Raw genomic sequence first — 25,591 nt, 5'->3', positions numbered from 1 at the left:
AAGTGCAGCTGTAATATCCCAATTTTCTGAACTCCATGTGAGTACATTTCTGGGTATTTGTCCACGTTTTAGACCAAAGAACGCTACGAGAAATCCCTGGAAGAGCTGGACAAGCTGACGCCACAGTACATGGAGAACATGGAACAGGTGTTTGAGCAGTGGCAGCAGTTTGAGGACACACGCATTCGGTTTTTCAGAGAAGTTCTGCTCGAGGTCAAGCAGCACCTGGACCTGTCATCCAATCACAGGTTCAGCCTTGGACAAAGAAAAATGTACTAGAGATTGAACTAATAATGAGAAGCATCGTATTTATTTTCCTGTCCTTGTCATCTTAGGTTCCAGACAATCTATCACACGATGGAAGACACGATCTCAGCCACTGATGCTGAAGAGGACTTGAAATGGTTCCGATCCAGTCATGGCCCTGGCATGCCGATGAACTGGCCACAGTTTGAGGTACTGGTGACAAGATACTGTTTAAAAAATGTCTGAAAGTGTTGGAGAGTCTTTGTTTGCAGAAGAACATTGGTGAGTCATGGAGAGGTTGAATTGACTTAACGCAAAAATGATTGTTAACAGCTCAACGTTGAGATGAAAAAAATGAAAAATTCACTATTCAAATAGTGGCCCACAGGCAACGTGTGGCCCAGACAAAACCTTAGCTTGACCTAGCAAGTGTATTTTGAGACACAAAGATATATCGAACTGTGACGTCAAAACAGAGGTACTTACAGAGCCGTGCCCTTCGTACACCTTTGCCTCACTAATAATGGTTCTGAGAACTTTGTGTTGTTCTTGTCACTGAGTCACCAAAGTGTGCTATTTGGCAGTAAAGTGGATATGAATCATGTTCTCACTCTAGTGTCACTCAGACAGTCACAGGTTTGTCATCAACCTCGACTGGAGGTGAAATTACAGGGGAAACAAGATACAATTTATGGCCGGGTTGAGTGTTCCTGCAGATGTCACTGTTCCTCAGTGTAACCTTCATTATATTCATCACCGCAGGCTGTTTTTCTTTCTGTTTTTTTATCTTGAAGAACACAGAGGATCAACTGTATTCAGTGACAAGATCCTGTGTGACATGAGCTGTCAGTCAACTTACTAATGAAACTAAGCTCAAATGTCCCAGACATCACATGGTTATGTTGCCGATTGAAGAAATGATCCTGACACGTACTCCTGGTTCAGGATCGTTTTGACAAACTGACACTTATTTGTCCTCCACAACCACAGGATTAGACTGTTGTGCTGCACTAACACAGTTCCACCCCTGCTTTCCTCTCTCCCCCGTGTCTGACAGAATTTGGACTGGTCCAAACCTCGCTCCTTTAAGAGAAGGTCCATTGTAGTGAGTTCAGCATGGATAGGCTGTTCTGTCACAGCATCCATGGGGGCGGACGGGTGTTGAGTTTATTTAATTCCTGCACTAACACTTCCACTCTTTGCTGGTTCCTTCTGTGTGTGTGTGTGTTTGTGTTTGAGGTGCGTTTGACTATTTAGTTTGAAGACATTTGAAATTCAGATTACTGTATGTTTAAGAAACGTGTCACATGACTTCACCTCAGCTGGTTTTTTTTTGGCAGGAGGTGAGGCTTTATTCAACGGCTCTACAGTATGAGCAGGGCTCTCTGACCGTCTGATTGGTCACTTCTTTTAACCCTGTTTCCATCTTGGTCATTATTTACCAATGTGATTGTTGTTGAAACACTGAGAGGTCTGATGAGTCAGACTGAAACCTTTGACGGTCACACTTATTCACAGAAATCACAGGGAGGGGAAGAACCTCCACCAAGGCTCCGCCAGACTCAAAGTGATGATCTGTGTAATTCTGATCTTTTAATTCTTGGACCGTAACTTACACCCATGTCAGCTGGTATTTTAAGCTTGAAACGCATCAAGCTTAAACCAAAACTCAATTATAAGATATGCACTCTTGTTTTGTCCAATTACTAAAATATATAATAAATTAATCTGATTATTTGCATAAATCTATTTTTATGATAATTTTGTTAGCCTACAGGATCAAAAATTAAAAAAAAAAAAAATTAAACTCCAGATTTGAAGTCAAAGCCCTGGTGGAGGTGAAACCCGTTGGTGCCGTGTTTCCTCCAACAGGTGGTGGATTCTGTTCACGGTGTTTTGTTTTATCAGGTGTTCACTGTTCAGTTTAAACATGTGCACGAACATTTTACATTCCAGTCTGTACACAGATGGCTGCACCGGGTGAGAATTGTGTGTATGAAGTGTTATCATGTGTGTGTCTGTGTGTATTGCTGTGGACATACCTATGATGCCCCCCCCCCCCCTCCATCTCCCCCGCCCTCTGCAGCAGACACAGATGTTCATTGGTAAGCGCTAACATCTGACTGCAATGTGTGTGTGTTCCCGTACCAGGACTGGTCCATAGACCTGAACCGAACGCTCAGCAGACGGGAAAAGAAGAAGCCTTCAGACGGCGTCACGTTGACTGGCATCAGTCAGACTGGATCAGACCAGCCGGTGAAGGCCAGCAGGTAGATCTCAGGAAAAAACAAAAACACACTTCACACCTGATCCTTCTCCCACATGTTCACTGATCCAGGCAGTACGCCGAAGGAATTCTCATAAAAGCACTGCATCACGGAGAGGGTGACGTTTTAGTTGTGCTGCGGTTGTCGTGGCAACGCTAAACATGTAGTCACTGTTTGTTAGGAAAGAAGTTGTTCCTTGAGAGACGTCAGTCTGAGAACATTCCAAAGAAAATGTGAAAATGTTACTCATACCCACTAAGGCCTTCTGTGGAGCTGTTCATATTATTGCCGGAAAATTTTTAAGCAAAGCTGGATTAGTGGTGTTTTAGTTAAAGACGCATGAATCAGTCATAATATAAAAATAAACATAGGAACAATCACGCTGTACAGTAATTGGTTTTATAGCAAATAGTTTAGCACCGACTGTTCAGCACAAAGTTTTATCTCAGTCAGAAACCATGTACGGAACATAAAGATTTTCAGCTTCTTGATGTTCTACTTGATTCTACTTGATGGCCGTGATATCATCTTTGGTGATACCAGATAAGATAAGGCGTTTTTTTTGTCCCTGTAGAGTGTTGTGGCAACGGCTCCAGCGACTTTAGTTCATGGAAACAACAACAAACAGCTGATTAGCCTAGAAATGTTCACATAACTGTCGCCGTGGTTATAAATATGAGTGACTTTCTGACCTTCTGTGAGAGTGCAGTTGTCGTCGCTGAATTGTATTCGGACTTTTAAGTCCTTATCTCTTCCTTACAGTACTTGTAGTTAAGTAATGAGCCGTCACAGAGTTTCTCTGAAATAGTTTGAGAGGACAGTGAAGTGAGCTGGAGAGCTAATTCTGGTGGGTCGCCAAACTGGATTATACCCTTAATACCAGTGTTATCCACTTCTACAGCTTTTGTTTCTCATCTGTACCAGAGCATGTGAGCAGAGTGGAGCTGATGTCAGCAAAGTGATGGGAAAAGTTCTTTATATATGCAAATATATGTATTTAAAGGTAATGAGCATTGATTTATATCCACTGGCTTTGTGTGGTTCTCCAGACTTAGTTCCTTTCAGCTTTTGATCCACACCTTTTTATGTAAAGTGTCTTCAGGAATCATGCAAAGGAGTGTGTTTCTGTGTGTAGTGGAGTCAACAGAGGGAATGTCAGGCATGAAAAGTATCTGACCTCTGAAAGTGAAAAAAAACACATCATCAACCGACATTTCACGGTGCACATTGTCTCACTATCGTTTCCTTCATTTAAGTGCATGACAGCATGTGGGAGTGCATTGTGTTTGTGTGGTCAGCACTGTTTGTTTGAATGTTCCCTCATTTGAAGCATGGTGTCAGCATGGTTTTGGCCTGATGACCAGTAGCTTCACTAATGCCGTCGGGTCAAGTTTGTTTGTTGACCAAAACCTCCTCGACGTTACTCCTCATTTCATCACATTTCCCTGCTTCACTCCCTGCAGGGCCGTAGATAACGGCAGGGGTTTACCCTCCTGTAGGGGAAAAACAGAAACCCAGTGATATATTCTGGTCAAATGCAAATGTAGTTTCACAGTGTAGGACATTCATAATCACAGACAGGACTATAGTGTAGTGTGTGTGTTTTTATTATATAATGGCTGTTAGTCTGTGTATTTAAAGAGCAACACCGAGCAGTAATAATGTGTTTCAGCTGTGTTGAGTAAACACGGTGCTCTTTTGTCATTGATATGAGAATCTGGTTGATGTTGCTTGTTATAGTAATAACTTTCTTACTCAGGTTTCACACCAACATACTGTGAGAATTCACCATGACATATCATCTCACATGTTTGTGAAAATAAGCCATCACTGATCAAAAGAAGTACTTCAGGAGTATTTATTCAGCGTATTCCCTTTACTACATTTAGATGCTGATAAACTTGGACTCAGTCATACATAAAGTATACATATTATTGGAAGAAGATCATTAGAAAAACTCAGGTTGAGCAGTTGAAATGATGAGATAGTTTGTACGACTGTAAAAACTCAGGTTGAGCAGTTGAAAAATGAAATGATGAGATAGTTTGTACGACTGATGTCGACGTCAGAGCTGACAGCCACAAGTTAGAAAAAAAAGAGAAAAACAAACTCAGGAAAACTCATTGGTTTGTCCCACATATGGCATGGAGTGATGTAACTTGGGTGGTCTGGTCCTGTTTGCCAGACCTGAGCCACAGTCTAACCACAGTCGACAGATGTCAGCATCAACGCAGCAGTCTTAAAAATCCCTCACTGACCCCCTGCATCATCCACGTCTCCTTCTGTCACATGTGTCTCTCCCTGTTCGTACCTACAACTCACTGTGTCCCATGTTGTCAGTCTTACTGTGCTCAATAAAACGGCACCGCCGGGCTCCAACCCCTTTGAAGACGATGAAGACGAGGAGGACGAGGAGGAAACGGCGTTGGAGCAGCAGACTGTAGTCAACCACATCAGTGCCACCAAAGAGGAAATAAAAATGTTGGTGAAAAGGAGAAAAAAAAAAAACGCTCCATTCCTTCCCACGTGCAACCTTCCTGCCTCCTCTGTTTTCCTATCTTTACTACGTGTTGGGTTTTTTTCCCCTCTTTATTTCTGGGTCTTTTTTGTATCCCAGTGTCCTTTCTCCGTCTTCAGGTGGCAGGTGTTTGTGTTGATCTGCATGGTCACTGGACTGTCAGTGCACACAGACAAAAACACGTGTGTCTCAACCACCCTTGTAACAGTACCATGTCTTGCAGAACACCACATGTGATGCGCATGGGGACGCATGTCTCTGCTGTGGGAACTTGAGCCTGTATATGTTAATGTGTATCTCTGAACAGTCAGTCCTGATCTCCTGTATATATTAATATGTATCTCTGAACAGTCAGTCCTGATCTACACTTGTTAATGCTGTATTTCCAGTGCTGATCCTGAAACAGCTTTTGTAGCTGAAGATTCGAAAAAAAAAAAATACAATCATCATCAGTTTCAGTAACAGCTGATGCATGCCCAAAGTCAACAGCAGGTGACGAACAGGTCTGACTGTAAACCATGTGTGTATCCTGTTGTGTTACTGTTTTTGGTGGTCAGGTGGCTCCCTCTGCTGGTCGTTCGGGCTCAAACCCAATCATTTGTTCACGGACCTGATTTGCTTGTCACCGTATTGTGTCGTTTTCCCGTTGCATATCGTTACTTCTGGCATCGTGAGCACTTGCACTTCTAGCACTTGATCTTTACGCTAAGAAGTAGAGTAAATTAAATCTTTTTTTTTTCATGTTACTCCAGAAGAATGCTTGCTTGATGTCTTTCTAAAGCATGTTTTTATTTCACACTTTGTGAAGAATTTTTCATATACATAAAATATGGGCTTTTTCGTATTTAAACTAAACTTGGTGTTGTGGTGTCTTCTTTTTCTAACTGTGGACATTTGTGACTGCTTACACCTGGCACGCTGGATTGTCCTGTTAGTCCTTAATGTCACATAATGTCGTTTTTAAGAAAACACATTTTCTAAGGTTTTTTTTTTTTGTCTGTCTGTCAGTGTGCGCAGTTCAGAGAAGACTCCAGACTGCTCAGATGAAGACCAAGGCTCTAACCCCTTCTCTGCCAACGGGGATGGAAATCCTTTTGAGGACGAGCCGACGTCTCCGCTCATATCCGTGCCTGTTAAAGCTCTGTATGACTATGAAGGACAGGAGCAGGATGAACTCAGCTTCAGTGCAGGTACTTTGACTACGACTACATCAGCAGCAAGCCTTTAGAGATCATGTTCACTTCAGTCGTTTTAAACTTTAACATTAAACTTTACATGTGGACAAGCCGATAATGATCATTCTTTACTTATCTATCTCATATTCCAAAAGCATATGAAACAACCAGAAAAGTTGCAGCAAAGCAAATTGTACCTAGAACAGTGAAGGCATCACAAGTTTAGTCCATCTATCCATCCATTTTCATCCGCTTACCCGTTACCGGGGGCAGCAGTTTCCATGCCTGCCACCAAAATCACACTGCACTGTACCAACCCCCCTGAACCTTCCTGTGGGTGGTGAGTCCACTGGAAGGTACCAACCACCCTAACCGGGATTCGATCGTTAACCCTGGAATTCCACACCAATGACAGAGACATTGGCTCTGGGCCAAAGCGCTACTGTGTTGAGTTTAGTAAAACGTATAATTTTATGAGCAATAAATGACTACTTGTTTTTGATCTGAGCTCTGACAGAGCTGGTCTCATCCAGTAAGAACCTGAGTGTAGACAACACCAGTTAACTTCTGGTGTCTCGTACTAGAACATAGCTCTATTTTTCTGTACAGTATTGGTCAGCTGCAGCTCTTCTCAGTGTCCTACTATAGATGCAGATAACTGATACGTACGTGTGTCTTCATTTCACAGGGGACGAATTTACTAAAATTGGCGAGGAAGACGACCAGGGCTGGTGCAAAGGCCGACTCAAGGACGGACAGACGGGCCTGTATCCTGCTAACTACGTGGAACCCATTCAATAACCAATCATCTGAGATGAGACCATCACAAAGAAAGTAGAAAGTGATGAAGAACAGTGGGGCTGGAAAAAAGAAAGTGATCTCTGTTACACTGAACTGCTCTCTTCCCCATCGCTGAAGACTGGACTGAAGCAGTGAAAAACAATTGGAAGAGGTTTGGCATTAATAATGGACCACTCCACGCTCACAGAAACTCAACAGAAAGATGGTATTATTTAATTTACCATCTTTTCCTGATGATTCCTGACCAGACATTGCTGTTGGCATAAGATGTTACTTAAGATCCCATTCATGCTGTTACAAAAGTAGATATTCAAATATATATTAGATAAGACTCGAGTAACTTTTTTGTGAGAATTTATATTTTATTGTAAATCAAACACTGGGATGACAGTCTGGCAAATGTTAGCCCTGCGATTTATGCGCAAACCACTATGGATTTGTTAAGGGAGGTGATCCAACGTTAAACAGGACTTATGAACTGTTTTTGCTCATAACAGGAAGTTCCGTAAATGGAATTTTATCAGTTTAGACTTTAGTTGATTTTAAACCCATGACGATCCGGTTATCTTTTCAGGGTTTAGTTTTCCCAATTAGTTCCTAAGCTGCTGTGGTATTGTAAAAGGAATGATGCAACTCTGTAGCAACAATTATCCTCACTTCTTTCTCGTTTAGTTCTTGTTTAGAGGGGAAGTTTATTTCACCTGAAATCACTGCAATTGAATGTATGTTCACTGATTGTATTTTTTTTCACCTGTCTTCATTCACTGTCGTTTAGAGCCGATTGGCTCCACTGAAGCATCGGCGTCCTCAACTCTCCGTATTTCTTTAACACAATTTATTTTTCTCTTTTTCAAACCATAACAATATTTTTTATATTTCAACAACACTGAAAAATGTCGGCAGATTTATTCTGACTTGAATCTCCTCTGTTTCATTTTTTTTTCTTCTGTCTCATTTTAGGCCTTTTTTAATTGCAAAACAGTACAAACTATCAATTAAAAATGTTGTTAGTCTATTTTACTGCCTATAAATAACCTTCATTGAACACCATAGAACAAAATTAAGCACCAGGATCAGATGTAGTTGGAAGTTGATAGTTGTTAATTTATGATGCCACAAGTGCTTTTGTTCTACTCTCGTTAGAAATGCTGTGACTGAGAAATCACCTTGTACATGAATTGAATGTTTTATTGGGAAAAAAAATAACCTGTAAATCTTATTTTGTTATATTTGTAAATATGATTCTGTGTTTTTCCCCTCTCCACAGAAGGCCATAATCATTAAATAAAAAACAACAGATGCTATGTAAATATTTTACCATTTGTGTTCATCCTAGGGTTTTACTGACTTTCATGGAGTCCACCAGGGTTCAGTGTCTGGACCCGTGTGGATGTAGCTAGCTTAGTAAACTTTAGACCTGCTGTTTAGATGCTAATACTTGTCCGTGACTTCAAAGCTATAGTCTAAAGGAAATATAAAAGGCTCAATCTAAGGCAACAAACCACCTCTACAAACACTTGTCATTATGTTTGACTAAGTCTTACCCTGACATGCTTATGTTATGTTATAAATTCATATGAAGAATAATAATGTTCTCGGCTGAAACACAACCAACACCTTTCAAACCCGTTCTGACAGGGTTCCTCGTATGCTGTGTTTTACTTCTGTGCTATATTTTATTATGCCCTTGTTTCAGAGACAGTTTAATGTACTAGAATGACACTGTTTTATATGTTAAATCTTATGATACCAAAACATAGACATGGATCCAAGAATTCCAAAAAACAAAAATCAAATATACACAGAAGAATTAAATATATTAGACACAAGCCCCTGATCATGGAAAGCCAGAGAAACATGTTCATTACATCAAAAAGGCAAGACTTTATTAGCAACATGTTTACTTGTCCGCCATGGGAAGCTAGCCATGAAGATAGCTAGCTAGCTTTTAGGTCAGCAAAAACAAAATTAGTAGAAATGATGGCCAGAGATAGGTAAATATTAGTAATACTAATAACTAAGTCAGCCAAGGAAAACCTACAGTTGTTGTATAAAATGAAATGTTAACTGTGAACATGAAATGTTTTAATAGTACAATGGTTGTATCATACATGCCAAGTAAAAAAAATTCGACGAATGATACTTGTTTTGTGGTTTGAGCCCGAGTTTCTACATTGCGGCCATTTATTTTTCTTTTGACGAGATCAACTTCATTACCCAGGAGCCTTTGTCACAATAACATAACCACCTGTCATTTTTGTCCAATCAGAGACCAAGAATGGTGTTCCGCCACTGACGTGTCTCAATCGGTCAGTCAGTATTGAGGAGAACAGCACTATTTTTCATTTTTGAAGCCACACTCAGACCTGTTTTGTGGAACCAACAGGTTTTACCAGCTGCGGGAACCATGGCGGAGCCCAGTAGACACGATATTTCTACTATTTTTAAGCGACTTCGCTCCATTCCTACAAACAAGGTACGGGTTTTTTAGTTTATGTCATGGTCCTGGTGCTGCTCCTGCTCAGCATAACAAGGAAGTCAAAAGTGTCGAAGCTGACACGTCGCACATAGGAGAAATATCGAAGACTAGCTATCACCAAACAAATTAAATGTAACATCTATTTATTAAATGACACATTAAAAAGCCGCGCAGTTACTTTTTGAGGCCTCGGTTGTGACGTGGTAACATTTGTCAACGAAATAAACTTTCAGTGGAAGTGCTAACGTTAGCCAGAGCGGTTTGACAGCATTGTCAGCTACGTTCTGACAGTTAAGCCCTTAGCTTCCTTTAAATACAGAACAGCAGAATAAAAACAAAACTCCTGCTTTTTAGTAAAAGGTGTTCAGTTTGTTGATACAATTTATTCAGCTGTTTTTTTTGTTACTGTTTAATTTTGCTTTTAATTAGCATTAATGTGTATCGTACTAAAATTGTTTTACACTGTTTTATATGTTTATATTATATTTTACAGTCTTTATATTTATTCACAATGCAGTTGTTTTTACACATTTGCAAAACATTTATGTTTATGATTAATTATGATTTATTAAAAATTTGTAACATGGAAATATTTTCCCAACAAACATTACCCCAACAAATGCGTTGTCTTCAAACTTATTTTTTTATTTTAACATTTTTCTAATTTTTTTAAAAAAAGTTTCAGATTGAAAGGTTCTTCACACCATCTTTTTTCTTTTGAAATAAAAAAAGTATAAAATTGATGCTACTTTTACTTAACATAATTAACATCACGTCTGAACATGGGTTTCTTGTCAGTATTTGAACTGTCATTAAAGCTGATGTCTCCACTGATGCACTGTCAGTAACAAGAAAAAACAATATTGTTATAACAATTATAACAATAAATCATCAGTCACTGAGAACATTATTGGATGTTGCATTTTAAATAAAAACAGCTATTAATTTCCTCATTGATAAGCCTGATAAAAGCAGCCCATTCATCATTAAGTTTGTTTTGTCTTCCTGTTGCCTTTTATTGACTTTAAACTCAGTGTATTATTTAATCAGGAGGTTGTCTTTTCATGCCACATAAAAAGTTTCTCTGAAGCTATGTTTTAATAATAAACTGTCCCTGTATTGAGTTTGTCTCCTGTTGTCTATTCCTCTCAGGTTTGCTTTGATTGTGCAGCCAAAAACCCCAGCTGGGCCAGCATCACCTACGGTGTGTTTCTATGTATAGACTGCTCCGGGACACACAGGTCTCTGGGGGTGCACCTGAGCTTTATCAGGTCAGTTGGGATTGAAACTGTGTATTTTTGTGCTTTAAATTGGTTTTCTACCCAGGCAAAAATATTATTTTTTTAAAAATGCTGTCTTTCAAGATTTAGGTAAGGTGACAAGAATGTTGCCAGTGGGTTCTTACTGTGTTTGTCTAGTTGTTTTTGTTTTCTCTCTGGGTCTCTGACCCTATTCCCGTGAAATAGGACAATCAGGGCAAACCTAAAGGACGGAGAGTTCAGCCATAGACTGACAGCCTGTCTTTGTTTATTTTGTTTTCTTCTTCTATCCTTCTCAGATCCACTGAGCTGGACTTTAACTGGTCCTGGTTTCATCTAAGGTGTATGCAAGTGGGAGGCAATGCCAGCGCGGTGAGTTGCTTTTCGAGGGCAAAGTCTCTTCGTCATCAGCATCATCTGTCTGCCATCTGTCTGCCAACACAGCATCATGTGACAAACACATGATTACACTGTCTGACTCCTGTTTACTTTTCTCTTTGTCCCCTGTTACCTTCCCACGGCAGGTTGCGTTTTTTAATCAGCACAACTGCACAACCAACGCGGCCAACGCCAAATACAACAGCCGAGCTGCTCAGCTGTACAGAGAGAAGATAAGGACCTTAGCTACACAGGCCACCAGGAGTCATGGCACTGAGGTAAGGAGATACTTGTCATACTAAAACTGACCAATAACATCCATCTGTTGTGCTGTGGAAAAACCCATTTGTCCAGACATGACACCCATTAAGGTTAGCCAATTTAGCTGAAATATAGCAAAAAAGCTGGGAGCTAACTGAAGGTAGTAAAAGTTACAAAGCAAGGGTGCAAAAATATACTGTAGGTGTTTTCCTGAAAAAAGAAATAAATCGAGAAAGGGCTAACATTAGCCAAAAAGTTAGATTTTCCAAAAAATTACTAACCGTTACACAGAAAGATCAATAGTCTGAGCACATCATTAAAAGTGGAAGGTCATCTTAAAGTAGCTGTTTGGCAAAAAAAAAAGATATATAAAAACAAATATATTTAATATATGTATTATATATATATGTATTATATATATGTATTATATATTTATACATATATAAATATATTTGCTGCTTGAATTTGAGCTGTGAGCCTCGGGTTGAGTCACCTGATGACTTCTTCTCCACAGCTGTGGCTCGATGGTCAGGCTCCGATGTCTCCAACATCACCAGGAGACAAGCAGGTGGACTTCTTCAGTCTGCACTCACAGGTAAACCAGTGTGATCACCTGGTCCAGATGTTCTCACAGCCTTCTGCTGCTACTGCACACAAACACCAGCTGTTTTACCTTGACCTCTGCTGTGTGTGTTTTAATGTCAAAGGTCGAACCTGAAGATTTCAACATGGCCAAAATGAGCCTGAGCTCCTACTTATCAGAGCCGAGTTCCGCAGCCCAGAAAGAAGACAACAAAAATGGTACTCTCACACACACACAAAACAAAACTTATTGATATTGACTAAATGTTATTCATGTGTGCATTAACATTTTTCAGGTAACACAGATGAAGGGCCAAGTGTGGAAATGCTGAGTGTTTCTCCAAAGGCAAATCCAGGTTGGTTTACTGAGAGTTACACTAATGAAACTCTAGTTCATGTTTAAATCAAGAAAATTAGTCATTAAAGTCAAACTCTGTCTCTCATACCTAACAAGTATTCACAAAGTTTTCTACAACCCATTACCCTGGGAATTAAAATACTATTGAGAACCTGATAACATGTATATTTCTATCTGTACAAACCACTGTATGAGTTGCTGCCACCTAGTGACTGGAGGCATGTTATCATTCAAGTATTACAGCAGTGGTACACTTATGCCCAGCATGCCATATTCCATTGGAAGCCCCTCACGCCCCCTGATACCTCACCTTTGGTCTTTAATCCACCTGTGATATTTCAGTGTTTCCCTCTTTGCTAAATTGAAGTAGATGTAATTCAAATTTCCTTTGTTTCCCTCAGACCTGCCATCTCTTCTCAAGAAGAAACCCACAGCTGCCAAGAAAACGGTGAGTCCAAGGTTAAAGTTAGACTCTATGTTGAGGCGGACAAACAACCTTCATTCAATTTCTGTTTTACGTGAAATGTCTTCACCTGCAGTTGGCCTCAAAGAAAGGCGGTCTAGGCGCTCAGAAGGTCAGCAACCAGAGTTTCTCCGAGCTGGAGAAGAAAGCTCAGGCTGCTGACAAAATGAAAGAGGAGAGTGCTGTTAACCCTAAGAGGAACGTTCAGTCTGAGGAGTCCATGTACGTTTGGTTTGATGCTCTTAGTTCAGTGTAATGCATTGACCTGACCACAGGGTGTTGACAGAGAGTAAAATACAGTATATATTATAAACCAATTCCAAGACTGGAATTTATTGTATATACATCGTATGTCATTCTGTGTTTGTGTTAGATTATACTACTAAATCTAAATGCGATTAACTTTACAAATTAATCAAAGCAGAAACACCAGTTTCTGTCTTAGGTTGTCTGTTTTTACACCCTTTATTCCAAAAGGTTTTCCTTTTTCATACTCCTTTTGTCAGTGCTCCATCTCTGCGTCTGGCCTACAAAGATCTGGAGCAGCAGAGGAAAAAAGACGACGCCAAGCTGAAAGGTTTAGAGGGGAATAAGAGAGAGCAGGCAGAGAGACTGGGAATGGGATTAGGCATGAGGAGGTGAGCTGAGGAGGTGATGGCTGTGGGTTTTTTTTTTTCCTTTCCTTGTCAAACTGGTCTGTTGATATTTGACCTGCTGTGACTCTGCTCTTCCCTACAGTGGCGTTTCACATTCTGTCACCTCAAACATGCACATCATCCAACAGGAGAGTCCACTGGGGACAAAGACCGGCAAAGGATGGAAGTACAGGGAGGAAGAAGATGACGAAGGGAGCTTCACGTCCAGGTAACTTCTGTCTTTGCTTCGTTATTATTTCCAATGATTTTTCCCCTCTTGATGCTCATTTGAACCTCATGTCCAGAAGTTCTAGATTTGAGGATGAGACAGAATCATCACGGCGGGAGGATGACAGGGATCGAAGCCGAAAACCAGAGCCGGACTTCTTCTTGTCATCTATGTCTTCACTGGACGACAGGTCAGAAACTGTGTTTGTCGCTGGTAACATCCGTATGTTGAGACTAGAAACGACAGATTTGTGTAAAGTTGTGTCTTTAAAAACTACTATTATTTAGTACAAATTAAATTAGTTAGCACAAGCATCAATAATTAGCACAAATTTAATTATTTAGCACAAGTGTTATCATTTAGCACATTAAATTAGTTAGCACAAATGTCACTTATAAGCACAAATTTCATAGGTTAGTAAACATGTCAGTACTTTGCACACATTTAGTCACATTTAGTTAGCACAAATATTATTTGCTAGTATTATGTCATTACTTAGATCATGTAGTTTGCTTGCCTAATTGTCATTATTCAGCACAATTTAATTAATTTGCACAAATCATCATCACTTTTCCGAAACATTAATTGTTTACTCCAATATTATTTTGTAAATATCTGTTATCTGTTAGCCATTCTAATAGTTAGCACCAAAGTCATTACTTAACTGTGAAGTCACTATACAGGGTTGATTTGGTTTTTGTCGCGTTTCATTTAGTTCCTAATGTTTTTCTTTAATCATTTATTTCTTACCCCAGACCTGCCAGGAGGAAACCTGACACCACTGTAGTATCAGACACAGGAGACACTCAGAAGAGGTTTGGAGAGGTCAAGGCCATTTCCTCTGAGATGGTCTTTGGAAAACAAGACAATCCTGAGGTAAGCTCTCACTGGAGTACACAGTGTTACAGGTGAATTCAAGTTTTTCAGGTATAACCTGAGACTCCAGAAGAAAATATTGCTGTACTTTTTTTTTTATTCTAGTATGAGGCTATGACCCGACTGGAGAGAATTGCTGGAAATAATGCTTTGGCCATAAGTTCAGCAGATCTCTTTGAGGAGCAGAAGAAACAATCAGGTATCAAACCACTGCTGCATATCTTCACAGTTATTAACGATCAGTTGACATATATATATATAGAACTTTGATGTCTTTGTCCCGTGTCCACAGGAAGTTCCTATCGCCTGACTAACGTGCTGCCCAACGCTCCTGATATGACACAGCTAAAAATGGGCGTGCGGTCAGTGGCGGGAAAACTCTCAGTCATGGCCAGTGGAGTCGTCAACACCATTCAGGTCGGTGATGATTTTTTTTAAATAATAAAAAGTTTAATAATAGTTTTGTTAATGAACGTTGACATCCATTGTCACATTCTGTCGATGATGCCTTTGGTTCATTGTCCAGAACAAAGTTATCCAATTAAAACTGACCGAGGTCCAGTCCTTGATGGTGAAGTCTGATGGTGTTTGTTCGTCTCTCTTTTCCAGGATCACTACAACTCCTGAGTCCTGGTTACTTCATCTCAAATTTGTCCTCTGAAAACCAGAGTGGGGTCAATTTCTCTGTGAGTGAAAGTTCTCCACCTAGTGGAAGTTCTCTGAACCACTCTGCTCTGCGACACATCAGTCACCCATTCACCTGAAGTTTGTCCTGAATACATTCACACCTGAATATATATTTGTTTTTAAAAATGCTGTGTATAGAAGAGTTGGTGAAATCCTAAAGTCTGGTGGATAATATTAGTTAATGTTGAAGAGAGGTTTCTGTGTGAAGTCGGCAGATGATGAAGAATATTTAGTTAATGATGTAATTTGACTTGATATGTGGTTTTTGGGAGGGTGGAATATTTAGAAATACTGTGTAAAGCAGCCTGTAGAGGTTTCTGGTGTCATGAAGGTGAAATTTGATTTTTTATTTTTATTTTTTTTTGTGTAAAGCAGCCTGAAGAGGTTTCTGGTGCCATGAAGGTGAAATTTGATTTTTGATTTTTTTTTTTCTAATCCAATTCTGTTCTTTCTTGGTAAGCTGAAAACCTAAGCAGCGAAGACAATGGAAAAAACTATCATGATTCGCACTTTGATGAGAAAACCTTTCTTTTCTCACGTCTTGCACAGAAATACCACAGGTTTGAAAGTGACCTTTTCTCCAGCCCCAAAGTGCACTTATGTTTGCTTCTCCACATGAATGGGTCTGAAATCTTAAGTGAGGAAACCTAAGGGGAACAGGTATATATAAATTAGAGTTTGTAACTGATGTGAAACGTTTGATTGGCTTGAATGGCACAAAACCTTCTTAGTCCTCCAGGGAGTTACATTTTCGTTATCGTTGGATGAGAAGGAGACGACGTGGAGCCTGAGAAGCTATAAATTTTATAACAGTTAAAAATAATCTTGGATATTTGTTGACATGCAGGGTTTTGTTTTTTGGTTTTTGCAGTTAGTCTACAAAAGGGGACAGTTTATAGTTTTAAATGCTAAAAATAAAACTGTATATAAGGAAAAAAATTAACTAAAAGATGGGATTAACAAATATCTGAGAGACTGAGAGTTTGGAATATCTTTTAGGAGGTTTTTTGCTAAAACAAAAAAACATTTGCCCCTTGTTCTCATATTAAAAAAAGTCTGTGTCTTGATGAAAGATTGAGGTTTTAACCAGCACAATATTCTCCGCTCTCATCAAAAGTCAATACTGAAATGACACATCCCGGAGGGGTCCGCCCCATGCTTTGAGAACCACTGCTTTAAATGTGAGAGATTGAGAAGTGGTGTTGATTGTCTGTTCTGACCCTAAAAATGTATTTAAAAAAAATAACCCACAATATGTCCAACTTTTTCTTTAAAATGGTGTTATATTATTCTGGTCCTTAATTTATGGGTAATATATGCATAGAAAATAATTGACAGTTTTGTCGGTGGTTACTTTAAGCTTGTCCTGTTACGCACCTTGTTTGTCTGTAGTGTGCTAGGAGCTGGAGTCTTTGAGATGTTTACCTGACTTTGTGTCCACTGCATTAAAACCTCAGCCTCAGACGCCTTGAGAGTCGATGATGACGATGCTCTTGTGTAGCGCCAATCTCCCAGTGAGCTGTTTGATGATATGATATGATGGTGGCAGTGTTGAGACTCAGGGCTGGAAAAACCTAAAGAAAAGCCTTGAAAAGTTTGTTGTTTTCGTTTTGTTTTATTTGACATCCTATGTTTTTTTTTAGGGTTCTATAGCTTTCGGAGCAGGATGATTATGTTTCTGATGGATTTGCTTTGCTGTTTATGCCTTTTGTGAGCTCGACTTGTTCAAGTCTAGGAAAAACACTAAAATGTTCTAGAATGTTTCTTTGCTGGTCAACTTTGTGTTTACTCAGTCACGAGATGCCTTATTCCAAAGACCTCTTTAAGCTTTCATATTCAGATATTCTAATGCTGTGGAGTCGTGTTTCTGTTTTGCACTTGTTTAGAAATTGCACGTGGTCGGAAGTTTTTTGTTTTTTCTTTGCTTGAATGTACTGTTTTGCAAATCACAGCTAAGCGTCAGAGTTGGTAATGTGTCCATGGTTTACTTGTTTTCTTCATTTAATAAAATATATGCATTTTCTGCTGTAAAATGTTAGTAATTGTTACATAGAAAGTGTATGTTATAACTACATTATTTGCATGGCTCTTGTTACGCAACATGAATATATGAGACTGCTAAGAACATTTAGAGAGTAACTACTTGTGTATTTGGAGGACAGTGTTGGACATAGGGCTTTGAGTTGCCGAAAAACATAAGAGTTTGTTATCTGATTTTGGACATTTTTGATCTCATAAACGTTTTTGGGAACATGCCTAATAAATGGCTTGAACTTAAACTCAGTTGTCTCAGTTTTTGTCCATTTATTAATCTCAGAGTTACGTGTGAAGAAATTCCATTTATAATTAATTAAAATGTTAGTAATTGACATAGTTTCTTGTAGTCGTGATTGCTTATTTCTCTCGCGAGATCTGGCAACGCGTTTCAAGGTCTAGTTAAAAATTAAACGGGAAATACTTAACTCTCCTAAGCAATTAATATAGTTTTGTCAACATTTGATTTATGTCAACAGTTGCTGAATAATTTTACTTTTCTTTTTTTTTACAAGTGTATACCAGCTGTGTTTTGTTTAATAAAAAAAAGAATACCGCTAGCGTTTTACAAAAAGACCAAACAACATTTGGTCTTGTTAATGGTATAGATATTTCTGGGGGAAATGATCTTAGGAGAACATCGAACTTTAATAAATGACGTTCCTTAATATCATTTAATTATGTAATTCGTAATTCGTAATCAATCTACTCTAATTAATGCATCTCAGGCACAAATCCTGGCACCCGCCTACGTGGCCAGCTGAGGCGTTTAACGCCCTCCCTATGTCGTCGGATTTTTTACCACTCAGGAAACTCCCTAGAATATCTAATGCGTTAATAGAAATGATTGATTATACAGTTATATTAAAATCATTTATTTAAATGATACGGTAAAATATTATGAAAAAACCGACCATAGCTGTTAAAACGATATGGGCATGCTTCTCTTTATCGTGTCTCGTTCTCGTTTACTATTGAATGTACTAGCTGTTCAATAGTACCTAAACGCCACATTTTTTTCAAGGCACAGCAGTTTGTTATTGGCAGTTAAACGTGTCCGTTAATGACCGCTGTTTAATATAATATGCCCTAGTATAAGTGTATTTGTTGAATGAGTGACGCATTTTACTTAAGGGTGAAAAAGAATATCTCAGTTTATCGGTGAACTCGTTGAATTCCTTGACTGCGAAAGGTTAGTGGCTAAAATGCCCACAGAGGTGAAGCAGAGGAAGAAGACGCAGAAACATGGAGATGAAGCGTCCGAAAATTTGACAACTAACGGTAAAAACGAGGCGAAAAAAGTTAAAACAGAATCGGCAAATAGCAAAATAGCAGATAAAAGCTCCTCTAGTTTGGACATTAGAAGTTTATTGTGTGTAATGTCGCTAGCAGCTTGTGGAGCTCTTAGCTGGTAAGTTCTGTCACCGTGAATTGAGATTCATTTTGAGTTTAATATTTATGTTGTTGTGTAATTTGAGTTATTTCTCTTGTTCTAGGATGGTGATGCAACAGAACGAGAGGTTTTCCCAAATGGAGGAGAAGTACAAATCACTGCAGGGGAAAACTTCCAGTCTGTTTGAGATGGAGGAGGAAGTTCTGAGAGTTTCTAGAAAGGTGCGTTCGATTTGTAGGCCTGTTGCAACTTCACCCTGACGGCTAAAGCTGAAAGTAGTTTTTCTAAAATAGTGGAGTTTGACCGAGTATTGCAGAATGTGAATATATCGTATGCTGGGTAATGATAACAAGGTCTGAGTATAAATGTCTCACCAGGCTTCTGTAGCACACAGACTAAAATCTTCTTACAGAAAATTTGATATTTGTGTTAATAATAGGTATTTGTAACTCATAAGGTCAAGCACATGGCATTTTAATGTATTTTAAAGTGTCATAAATAGAGCTTTAAAAGTAGTTTTATTTCAGAAAACTAGGGAATACACAATGAAAAACTTACTTGTTCAGGGAGTTATTAAAAAAATTAACCCTTAATATACTTTTCTTTAAAAAAAGTCCTATTTAGTGTAATATATGAAGGAGTTATAATGAATCATGATATATACGTATATCATGATTCATTGCCTGCTTTTTCTGTTTAATAACTAATTAAATTGAAGAACAGAATTGCTGAAATATACATTTATTTTTTATTAATGTGAAATATATAAATAATCTGGTGTTTTCCTAGTTTAACACTTTTTATCTGACACTTCTTGTGGTTATACGCGTGAACAGTGTTTTACTGTCTATCTGTAAATGATGCTGAGGGCCATCGATCTGCCACACAAACGGCCCTACTGTTTTGTGTTGCGGCTGCAGCTTGCTGCCTCTGAGGAAGACCTACAGGAGGCGCTCTCCACCGTCTCCATGGCAGCCAGGCTCCAGCAGGACATCTCCACGCTCCACTCTGCCGTCACTACAATACAGGCCGATGAAAACTCTGCTTCCCGCGATCTCCAGACTGTCAACTCTCGATTCCTCAATGTGACGGAGACGTGGCAGGAGCAGCTGGCCTCCATTACCAAAGACCTGGATGGTCTGAAAGTGGAGTCCAGGGAAGCTCATGCCGGAGCCACGGAGCGAGTGAATGAAGCAGAACAGAGGGCCAAAGCCCTGGAGAAGAGGTTGGAGGAGCTGGAGGACAGCACCAAAAGGAACGCCCGGGCTATGGAGCGAACGGAGAACGACGACACCAAGAAAGTGCAGGAACATCTGGACTGGAATACCAAGCAGATCCACAAGCTGGAATCCCAGGTGGGCAGCTTGAAGAAAAGAGAAGCGGAGCTCAGTGCCGAGCTCCAGGACCACATCCCCCGAGCGCAGGAGTGTGAAGAACACTTGCCGCAGGTGGAGGAGGCAGTGCGCTCCATCCTGAAGCTGAGCAGCGACCTGAGCGGTGCGGAGAAGAGGCTGGAGGAGGTGACGCTGCAGGTGTTCGGGACCGAGGACAGCATGCTGAAAGCCCTGAATGAAATCTTGGTGATCAGACAGGAGCTGGACACACTACAGGCTCAGAACAGCATCCTGAAGATGAAGAACGAGCTGTCGGTGGTCAAAGAGGCCGTCAGCGAACTGGCCGCGGTGTTGAGAGAAAGCAGGATAGAAAGCCAGAATGATGTGGACGCTGAGGAAATGGAAATGGAGGAGGATGAGGAGTGGGAAAGTGATGATGGGGATGACATCAGTCCACCTTCACAGTGACATCAGTGACTCAACAACAGTGTTTTAGGCTTTATAACTCAGTATTAATACTGTTTAAGATGTGCACATCAGTTCTTAGTGACTTTTTTGCACTGTAACACACCAGCACGTAAAGGTCATAGCAGTTGAGTGTTGCTTCTGATTCACACTTGAATCTGCTCTGGTTCTATTTTACTCATACCGCCAGAATTTCTTTAACCAAGCACGTGTTTAAAATGTGATTACATGGGTAATAGATCATTAATAATCTCTTCACAATCACTGTTAAATTAGCAGTTCATAGATCAGGTCTGTTACAGAAACTACCAGTGTCTTTTTGAATTTTATTTTTATTTGTTTTTTATAACAAATAATGAATGTTACATGTTCAACATGTTCTTAAGTCAGTTGTTAAATATGTTTCAGTGAGCATCACTCTCCAGTACGTTCTGCACTGTCATCTTTATATTTATATGCACTGTTTTAGACTGAATAAAAACGGTGTCACTTAGTTTTTTTGGTTTGACTTCATTCAGTTCATTTTGCCAAGAGAGATATATTCAGTTTTTCCAGGTTTTGTTTTGCTTCCTGCCGCCCCCTGTGGGACACGCCTTTTTTTTGCTTCCTGCCGCCCCCTGTGGGACAAAGGGTGAACCTGCAACAATAGTACATCATGGAATATCAAAATCAATGCAAAAGTCATGTTTTAAACACGTTTTGGGTGAAAATGGGGAAGAAAAGAAGGAAATGCTAACATGTAGCATCTACAGTTTTCACTGATTTAAATTTGAAAATGTGTTGTAATAATTATTAAACAGTAATTTATGTATTTATGTTACAAATTCACAGATTAGTTTTCTTCACGTTCAGTGTGTATTATTGTATTTTTTGTTTGTTAATTGCTGCCTGCAGCTTACTGTACCGTCTCTCTGCCGTGTTGCAGTGTGAGAGCATCCAGCCTATGTTGGAGAGTCTGGGGGATCAGCAGGGGTTGGTGCAGCCTCCACTCCGAGAGCTGGAGCAGGATGTGGAGGGGCTAAAGGAGTGGGCATCTGGGCACAGTGAAAAACGAGCCCAGCTGCAGAGCAGCATGAGTGCACTGCGAGAGGCTGTGGGACAAATCCAAGAACGCACCTCAGCCATCACTAAGGACTTGGCCAACAAGGTTTGTCCAGGTCTACATTCACACTGTAGGACCATGAGGTCAAAGTTGATTGTAGTGACCTGGGTTGAATTAAAAAAAAAAAAATGACACTAATTCTTAGTGTTCATGAACCTACATTTGTATATGTGGATGACATTTGATTGACTGCAACTCCCCACCAGGTGGCATCAGTGAGGACAGACGTGCGCAGAATGGACGGCCTGCGTTCCGAGCTGGATTCTCTGCTCAGCCACGTCGGAGAGCTTGAGGACCAGACCGGCCAGGTGGAGCGCAGCATGGTCAGGCGCATCGGGGACGTGCTGGCCAGCAGCATCGACCGAGTCTCCAACCTCAGATCGGTGGCCGAACGCAACACGCAGGCCATCGATCAGCTGCGCAGGCAGATCCCCCAGCTGACCACAGCCGATCAGAAGATCTCTGAACAACTGAGGGAGCTAGAGAGCGGCAGAGCTCGTCTGATACGGACGGTGACCTTCGCCAGTGACCTCAAACCTAAAGTTGCATTGATCAAGAGAGACTTCGCTGCCTTTGAGCCCCTCCTCTCCGATCTGACGTTGAGAATCGGAAGACTGGCAGAAGACCTGACCAAGAGAGAGCAGGATATCGCCGAGCTCAGACAGACTTTATCCAACCTGACCGCAGTAGAGGGAGAGTTAAGTGTTACATCTAAACAGGTCAGTGAAATGGCTGATATTTCTGATATCGGAGACATGCACCGGCCAATGTGAGGAACTGTGGACGACTCACTTTATTTGAAACGTAAGTGTCGCACTACTGTCAAGATGTTTACAGAAATAAATATGAACTTTTTTTTTTAAAGCTGAACTTTGCACAGCCTTTAAATGTAAATCTGCAGACAGGACCAGATCATAGAGCCTTATAAGGAATAAAATGAGAACAATGTGGCAGCAGGTCTGTGGTGGTAATGTTTAAAGGTCAGTTAGGTTTTTTTGTCCCTGTTTGTCTCCACCTCTCCTTTCTTCAATTATCTTTAAGTGTTTTAAATATTTCACTTTAATATGTTATCCTAAACATTCTTTACAAAAATTCATCACAAAATATGGCATGTTGTTTTAGTCCTTACCAGCATCGTGATTATCAAGACAATTAGCCTCCCCAATGTTTAATTAAGACACTAAATAATAAATAATAATTAATTGAGACAAACTATGCAAGGTAATGTTTTTTTTTTGTCATTTTAAAGATATACCACCTACCTCTATAATGAAATGATAACAAGAACTTGCTAAAAGTTCAGCTAAAAAAAATTAAAGTTTACTAAGGAAGAGATTATTAAATTTAAAAAAAACAAAGTAAAACAAAAGCCAAAGATTGGTGAAAAATAGCTAAATGCTAAGCATTAAGCTAAAGGTTAGCCAGAAAATACCTTAAGCTTAGCCAAAAATACAGCAATAAACACAGCTATTCATAAAAGCTATTTTACAATACGTCTTTTTTTAAATGACTTTCCTCCATGTGGTGGCCATAAGTCTCAGGTTAAATGTGCAACACTTGGGTTAGGGTTATGCTTCTTTAATGACTTTGTCATATTAATATGTCACCTGACCAAGAGCTCCTCAAACTAATCACACTCAGACACTCCCTGTGTGTTTTATTTTGCCTCTGCTGGGATTTGTGCCAGACCTTAAGTAGTTTTCTAAACGCCCTGCAGCGAAGCAGGCGACTTTGAAGTGTTGTTGGTGCCGGAGGCCGACGCCTCAGGTGTGGCAGAAGAAGCAGGTGTTACCTCTGCACAACATCAACCTCCACAGAGACGAGAGAAGACGTGTGTTGTTATTCTTATGACGTTCCAGCTTAAAAACAGAGTAACAGATATAAAGTGGTGGGAAGTGTGGCGTTAACTCCATGTGTGTTCATCAGTGTTCATTCAGTCCCAAAAAACACATTAAAGAGTTACATCTGAGAGCTGTAGGTGGACAAAAGGTCTTTATTTAAAAAGTAACCGTGGATTTAAAAAAAACAAACAGTTTTCTTAAGAAAAGAAAAATATTAGAAAAGAAACTACAGTGCAGTATGGTTGTGGATTTCACAGATCAGCAGTTCAACTCTGCTCCACTCTATAACCCAGTCTAATCCCGTTTATCTCTTTGACCAAGGTGTGCACGTGTCAAGCTCTGACAGTAATCTTCATAACCTTATAAAAGATCCTGAGATCAGTTTGTCCCTGTGTTTTTTGGATGGTTCTGTTCTTCAAGTCAAACCTCCTCGTAGACCTGTCCAGACAGTCCAGCCAGAGTGTCTGTGGTCTCCTGGAGGGCCTTCTGAAGAGCAGCGATGGCCTCATCGTGTCCTTCCAGCCTGGCTGCTTTGGTCTCCAGCATGTCCACCACGCTCCGTAAGTTCTCCAGCTGTTCTTGCCTGCTGCTGCTGCTGCTGCTGCTGCTGGCCTCCAGGGCCTCCAGCCTCTTTTTCACATCCTGAACCTGTTCATCCAGACTGGAGCTGAACACCAGCTCGTTCTGAACCTCACCCAGAGTGGACTGGAGCTGCTGCAGGTAGCTTCTGTGAGCCTCCAGCTCCTGCCCCAGGTCACTTTTGACCTTCTCCACAGCCTGGGACTGAGAGACCAGGGTGCTCTCGTAGCTGTCGAACTTGGCCAGCAGTGATTCTACCTTGGAGGTCATGTCTGACACGGACGCTGACAGGTTATCTCCGCTGTCCTCTGATGCTTTAACTCGAACTTCCAGATCCTCTGACCTCGTCAAGACCTGAGCAGCCGCCTCGCTCACCTGCTTCTCCATATTACGAACGCCCTCAGCGGCCTGCTCCACGCCTCTCTCCATTGACGCTGTTTTGTCCTTCAAAGCCTGAACTTCACCCTCCGTCTCAGAGAGTGCCTTCTTCAGACTCCCGATGGTCTCCTGCACCGTGGTCCTCATCGCTTCCACCTCTTCGGACAGCGAGGTTACCTCCAGGTTGCGGGTCTGGATCTCTTCCCTCACCGAACCGATCTGCTCCATGAGTGAACCGGCGGTAGTGTCAGCCACCGCTTTGTCTGATTTGAGTTCAGCTACGACTTCAACGATGGCAGAGAGCTCCTGTTTGATGAGTGCGGGGTCTTCGATGTTGCCCAGCCGGGCTTTGAGTTCAGCCAGCTGGCTCTGAGCCGCGCCCTGAGACTCGGTGAACTCCGCTATGTTGGCCTTGATGGACTGACTCACCTCGGCCAGGCGCTCCTCCACTGTCCTCTCCAGAGAGGAGAAGTCTTTCTCACGAGCCTCCTTGACTTCTTTGATGCCCTCTGACAGGTCCCTGAGAAGATCGTTCTGGAGGTTCTGGAGGGCCTCCTCCACCCTCCTGGTCTCCACCTCGCCCACCTTCATTCTGCCGATGGCCCCCTCTAGCTCCTCTCGTACACTGTCCAGTGACGACTCCAATCCTCCTACAGTGCCTTTCAGATACACCACCTGTGAAGAAAGAAAAAAAAATCACCATTTCTATTGGTCGAAATCAACTCCAATCTCAAATTGACTATTTCAAAACTGTAATTTTATTAATTGATTGGATATGATTTTACAAATATACATAAAACACAATATAAATATACACATATACACAAAGAAAATGTTTTCTTATTTTAAGGATAAAGGATAATAAAAAATGAATAAATATTAAAAATATAAAATAAAATAATATAAATAAAAACAACATAAAAATACAAAAATTAAAAAATCTGAAATAACCAAAAAAAAATTAAATAACTATCAAATCATTTTTTTAAACACGACAAACTATTTTTCTAAAAGTCATATATTTACATTTGGGTTTGGATTTACAGTGTATGTTTACTGTATAAACACATTCTAATTAATAAAGTACATATTTGAGGATTTACCAATGGCGTCCCATTATATTGGTATATTCAGAAGTACACAAAGCAAATATCATCAAGTACTTACTGCATACAGTAAGTCAATGTTTTAATTGTTGTGCAAACAGACTTTCTGCTGAGTGAGCAGTGTCCACCCCCCACTGCCCCCACT

The 25,591-nt window shown here is 40.4% G+C and overlaps 4 protein-coding genes and 1 long non-coding RNA gene across 7 annotated transcripts in view; 4 read left to right on the top strand and 1 right to left on the bottom strand.

Moving 5' to 3' along the window:
• pacsin2 (protein kinase C and casein kinase substrate in neurons 2) overlaps nt 1–8,317 on the top strand; it is an 18,335-nt gene extending 10,018 nt beyond the window's left edge. Inside the window, 5 exon segments of the mRNA XM_025058015.1 lie at nt 48–248; nt 336–456; nt 2,398–2,516; nt 6,040–6,221; nt 6,895–8,317. Of these exon segments, the coding sequence (XP_024913783.1) occupies nt 48–248; nt 336–456; nt 2,398–2,516; nt 6,040–6,221; nt 6,895–7,007 (736 nt within the window). The 3' untranslated portion in view covers nt 7,008–8,317.
• On the top strand, nt 2,523–4,980 carry LOC112487388 (uncharacterized). The gene is made up of 2 exons (XR_003050446.1): nt 2,523–4,475; nt 4,525–4,980. It is a non-coding gene; the product is annotated as an uncharacterized LOC112487388 (long non-coding RNA).
• A 975-nt stretch (nt 8,318–9,292) lies between the features above and the next one.
• Nucleotides 9,293–17,493, top strand: arfgap3 (ADP-ribosylation factor GTPase activating protein 3). Of its 2 annotated transcripts, none has more exons than XM_017034382.2 (17): nt 9,293–9,483; nt 10,639–10,757; nt 11,045–11,117; nt 11,270–11,401; nt 11,899–11,979; nt 12,092–12,185; nt 12,263–12,322; nt 12,726–12,772; nt 12,864–13,009; nt 13,294–13,425; nt 13,526–13,651; nt 13,731–13,841; nt 14,407–14,527; nt 14,633–14,726; nt 14,820–14,944; nt 15,137–15,545; nt 15,617–17,493. In XM_017034382.2, the coding sequence occupies exons 1-16, from the start codon at nt 9,415–9,417 to the stop codon at nt 15,152–15,154; spliced, it is 1,548 nt and encodes a 515-aa protein (XP_016889871.1). In that variant the 5' UTR covers nt 9,293–9,414; the 3' UTR covers nt 15,155–15,545; nt 15,617–17,493. The 2 variants fall into 2 exon arrangements, with proteins under 2 accessions (XP_016889871.1, XP_008313791.1); XM_008315569.3 differs by having other exon boundaries at nt 9,294–9,483; nt 13,728–13,841.
• Nucleotides 17,494–18,047: 554 nt separating this feature from the next.
• ikbip (IKBKB interacting protein) lies at nt 18,048–23,081 on the top strand. Of its 2 annotated transcripts, XM_008315571.3 has the most exons (4): nt 18,048–18,659; nt 18,745–18,862; nt 21,366–21,587; nt 21,749–23,081. In XM_008315571.3, the coding sequence occupies exons 1-4, from the start codon at nt 18,454–18,456 to the stop codon at nt 22,313–22,315; spliced, it is 1,113 nt and encodes a 370-aa protein (XP_008313793.1). In that variant the 5' UTR covers nt 18,048–18,453; the 3' UTR covers nt 22,316–23,081. The 2 variants fall into 2 exon arrangements, with proteins under 2 accessions (XP_008313793.1, XP_008313792.1); XM_008315570.3 differs by lacking the exons at nt 21,366–21,587; nt 21,749–23,081 and adding an exon at nt 19,562–20,933 and having other exon boundaries at nt 18,063–18,659.
• Nucleotides 23,082–23,515: 434 nt separating this feature from the next.
• ckap4 (cytoskeleton associated protein 4) overlaps nt 23,516–25,591 on the bottom strand; it is a 2,967-nt gene continuing 891 nt past the window's right edge. The window contains exon 2 of the mRNA XM_008315573.3: nt 23,516–25,015. Coding sequence (XP_008313795.1) covers nt 23,804–25,015 — 1,212 coding nt within the window. The 3' untranslated portion in view covers nt 23,516–23,803. The remainder of the gene's footprint in view (nt 25,016–25,591) is intronic.

The sequence above is a fragment of the Cynoglossus semilaevis genome, chromosome 8 (assembly GCF_000523025.1).
Source record: "Cynoglossus semilaevis isolate Cse_v1.0 chromosome 8, Cse_v1.0, whole genome shotgun sequence".
Taxonomy (NCBI): Eukaryota; Metazoa; Chordata; class Actinopteri; order Pleuronectiformes; family Cynoglossidae; genus Cynoglossus; species Cynoglossus semilaevis.
This window is presented reverse-complemented; position numbering and strand designations above follow the sequence as displayed.

Excerpts from the sequence above, each read along its gene's own strand:
- ikbip (XM_008315570.3), top strand. The coding sequence starts at position 18,454 with ATGCCCACAGAGGTGAAGCAGAGGAAGAAGACGCAGAAACATGGAGAT. Across the intron at positions 18,660-18,744 it reads GCTTGTGGAGCTCTTAGCTG|GATGGTGATGCAACAGAACG; the intron begins GTAAGTTCTGTC and ends CTCTTGTTCTAG. Across the intron at positions 18,863-19,561 it reads TTCTGAGAGTTTCTAGAAAG|CTTGCTGCCTCTGAGGAAGA; the intron begins GTGCGTTCGATT and ends TTGCGGCTGCAG.
- arfgap3 (XM_008315569.3), top strand. The coding sequence starts at position 9,415 with ATGGCGGAGCCCAGTAGACACGATATTTCTACTATTTTTAAGCGACTT. Across the intron at positions 12,186-12,262 it reads GAAAGAAGACAACAAAAATG|GTAACACAGATGAAGGGCCA; the intron begins GTACTCTCACAC and ends AACATTTTTCAG. Across the intron at positions 13,842-14,406 it reads ATGTCTTCACTGGACGACAG|ACCTGCCAGGAGGAAACCTG; the intron begins GTCAGAAACTGT and ends TTCTTACCCCAG.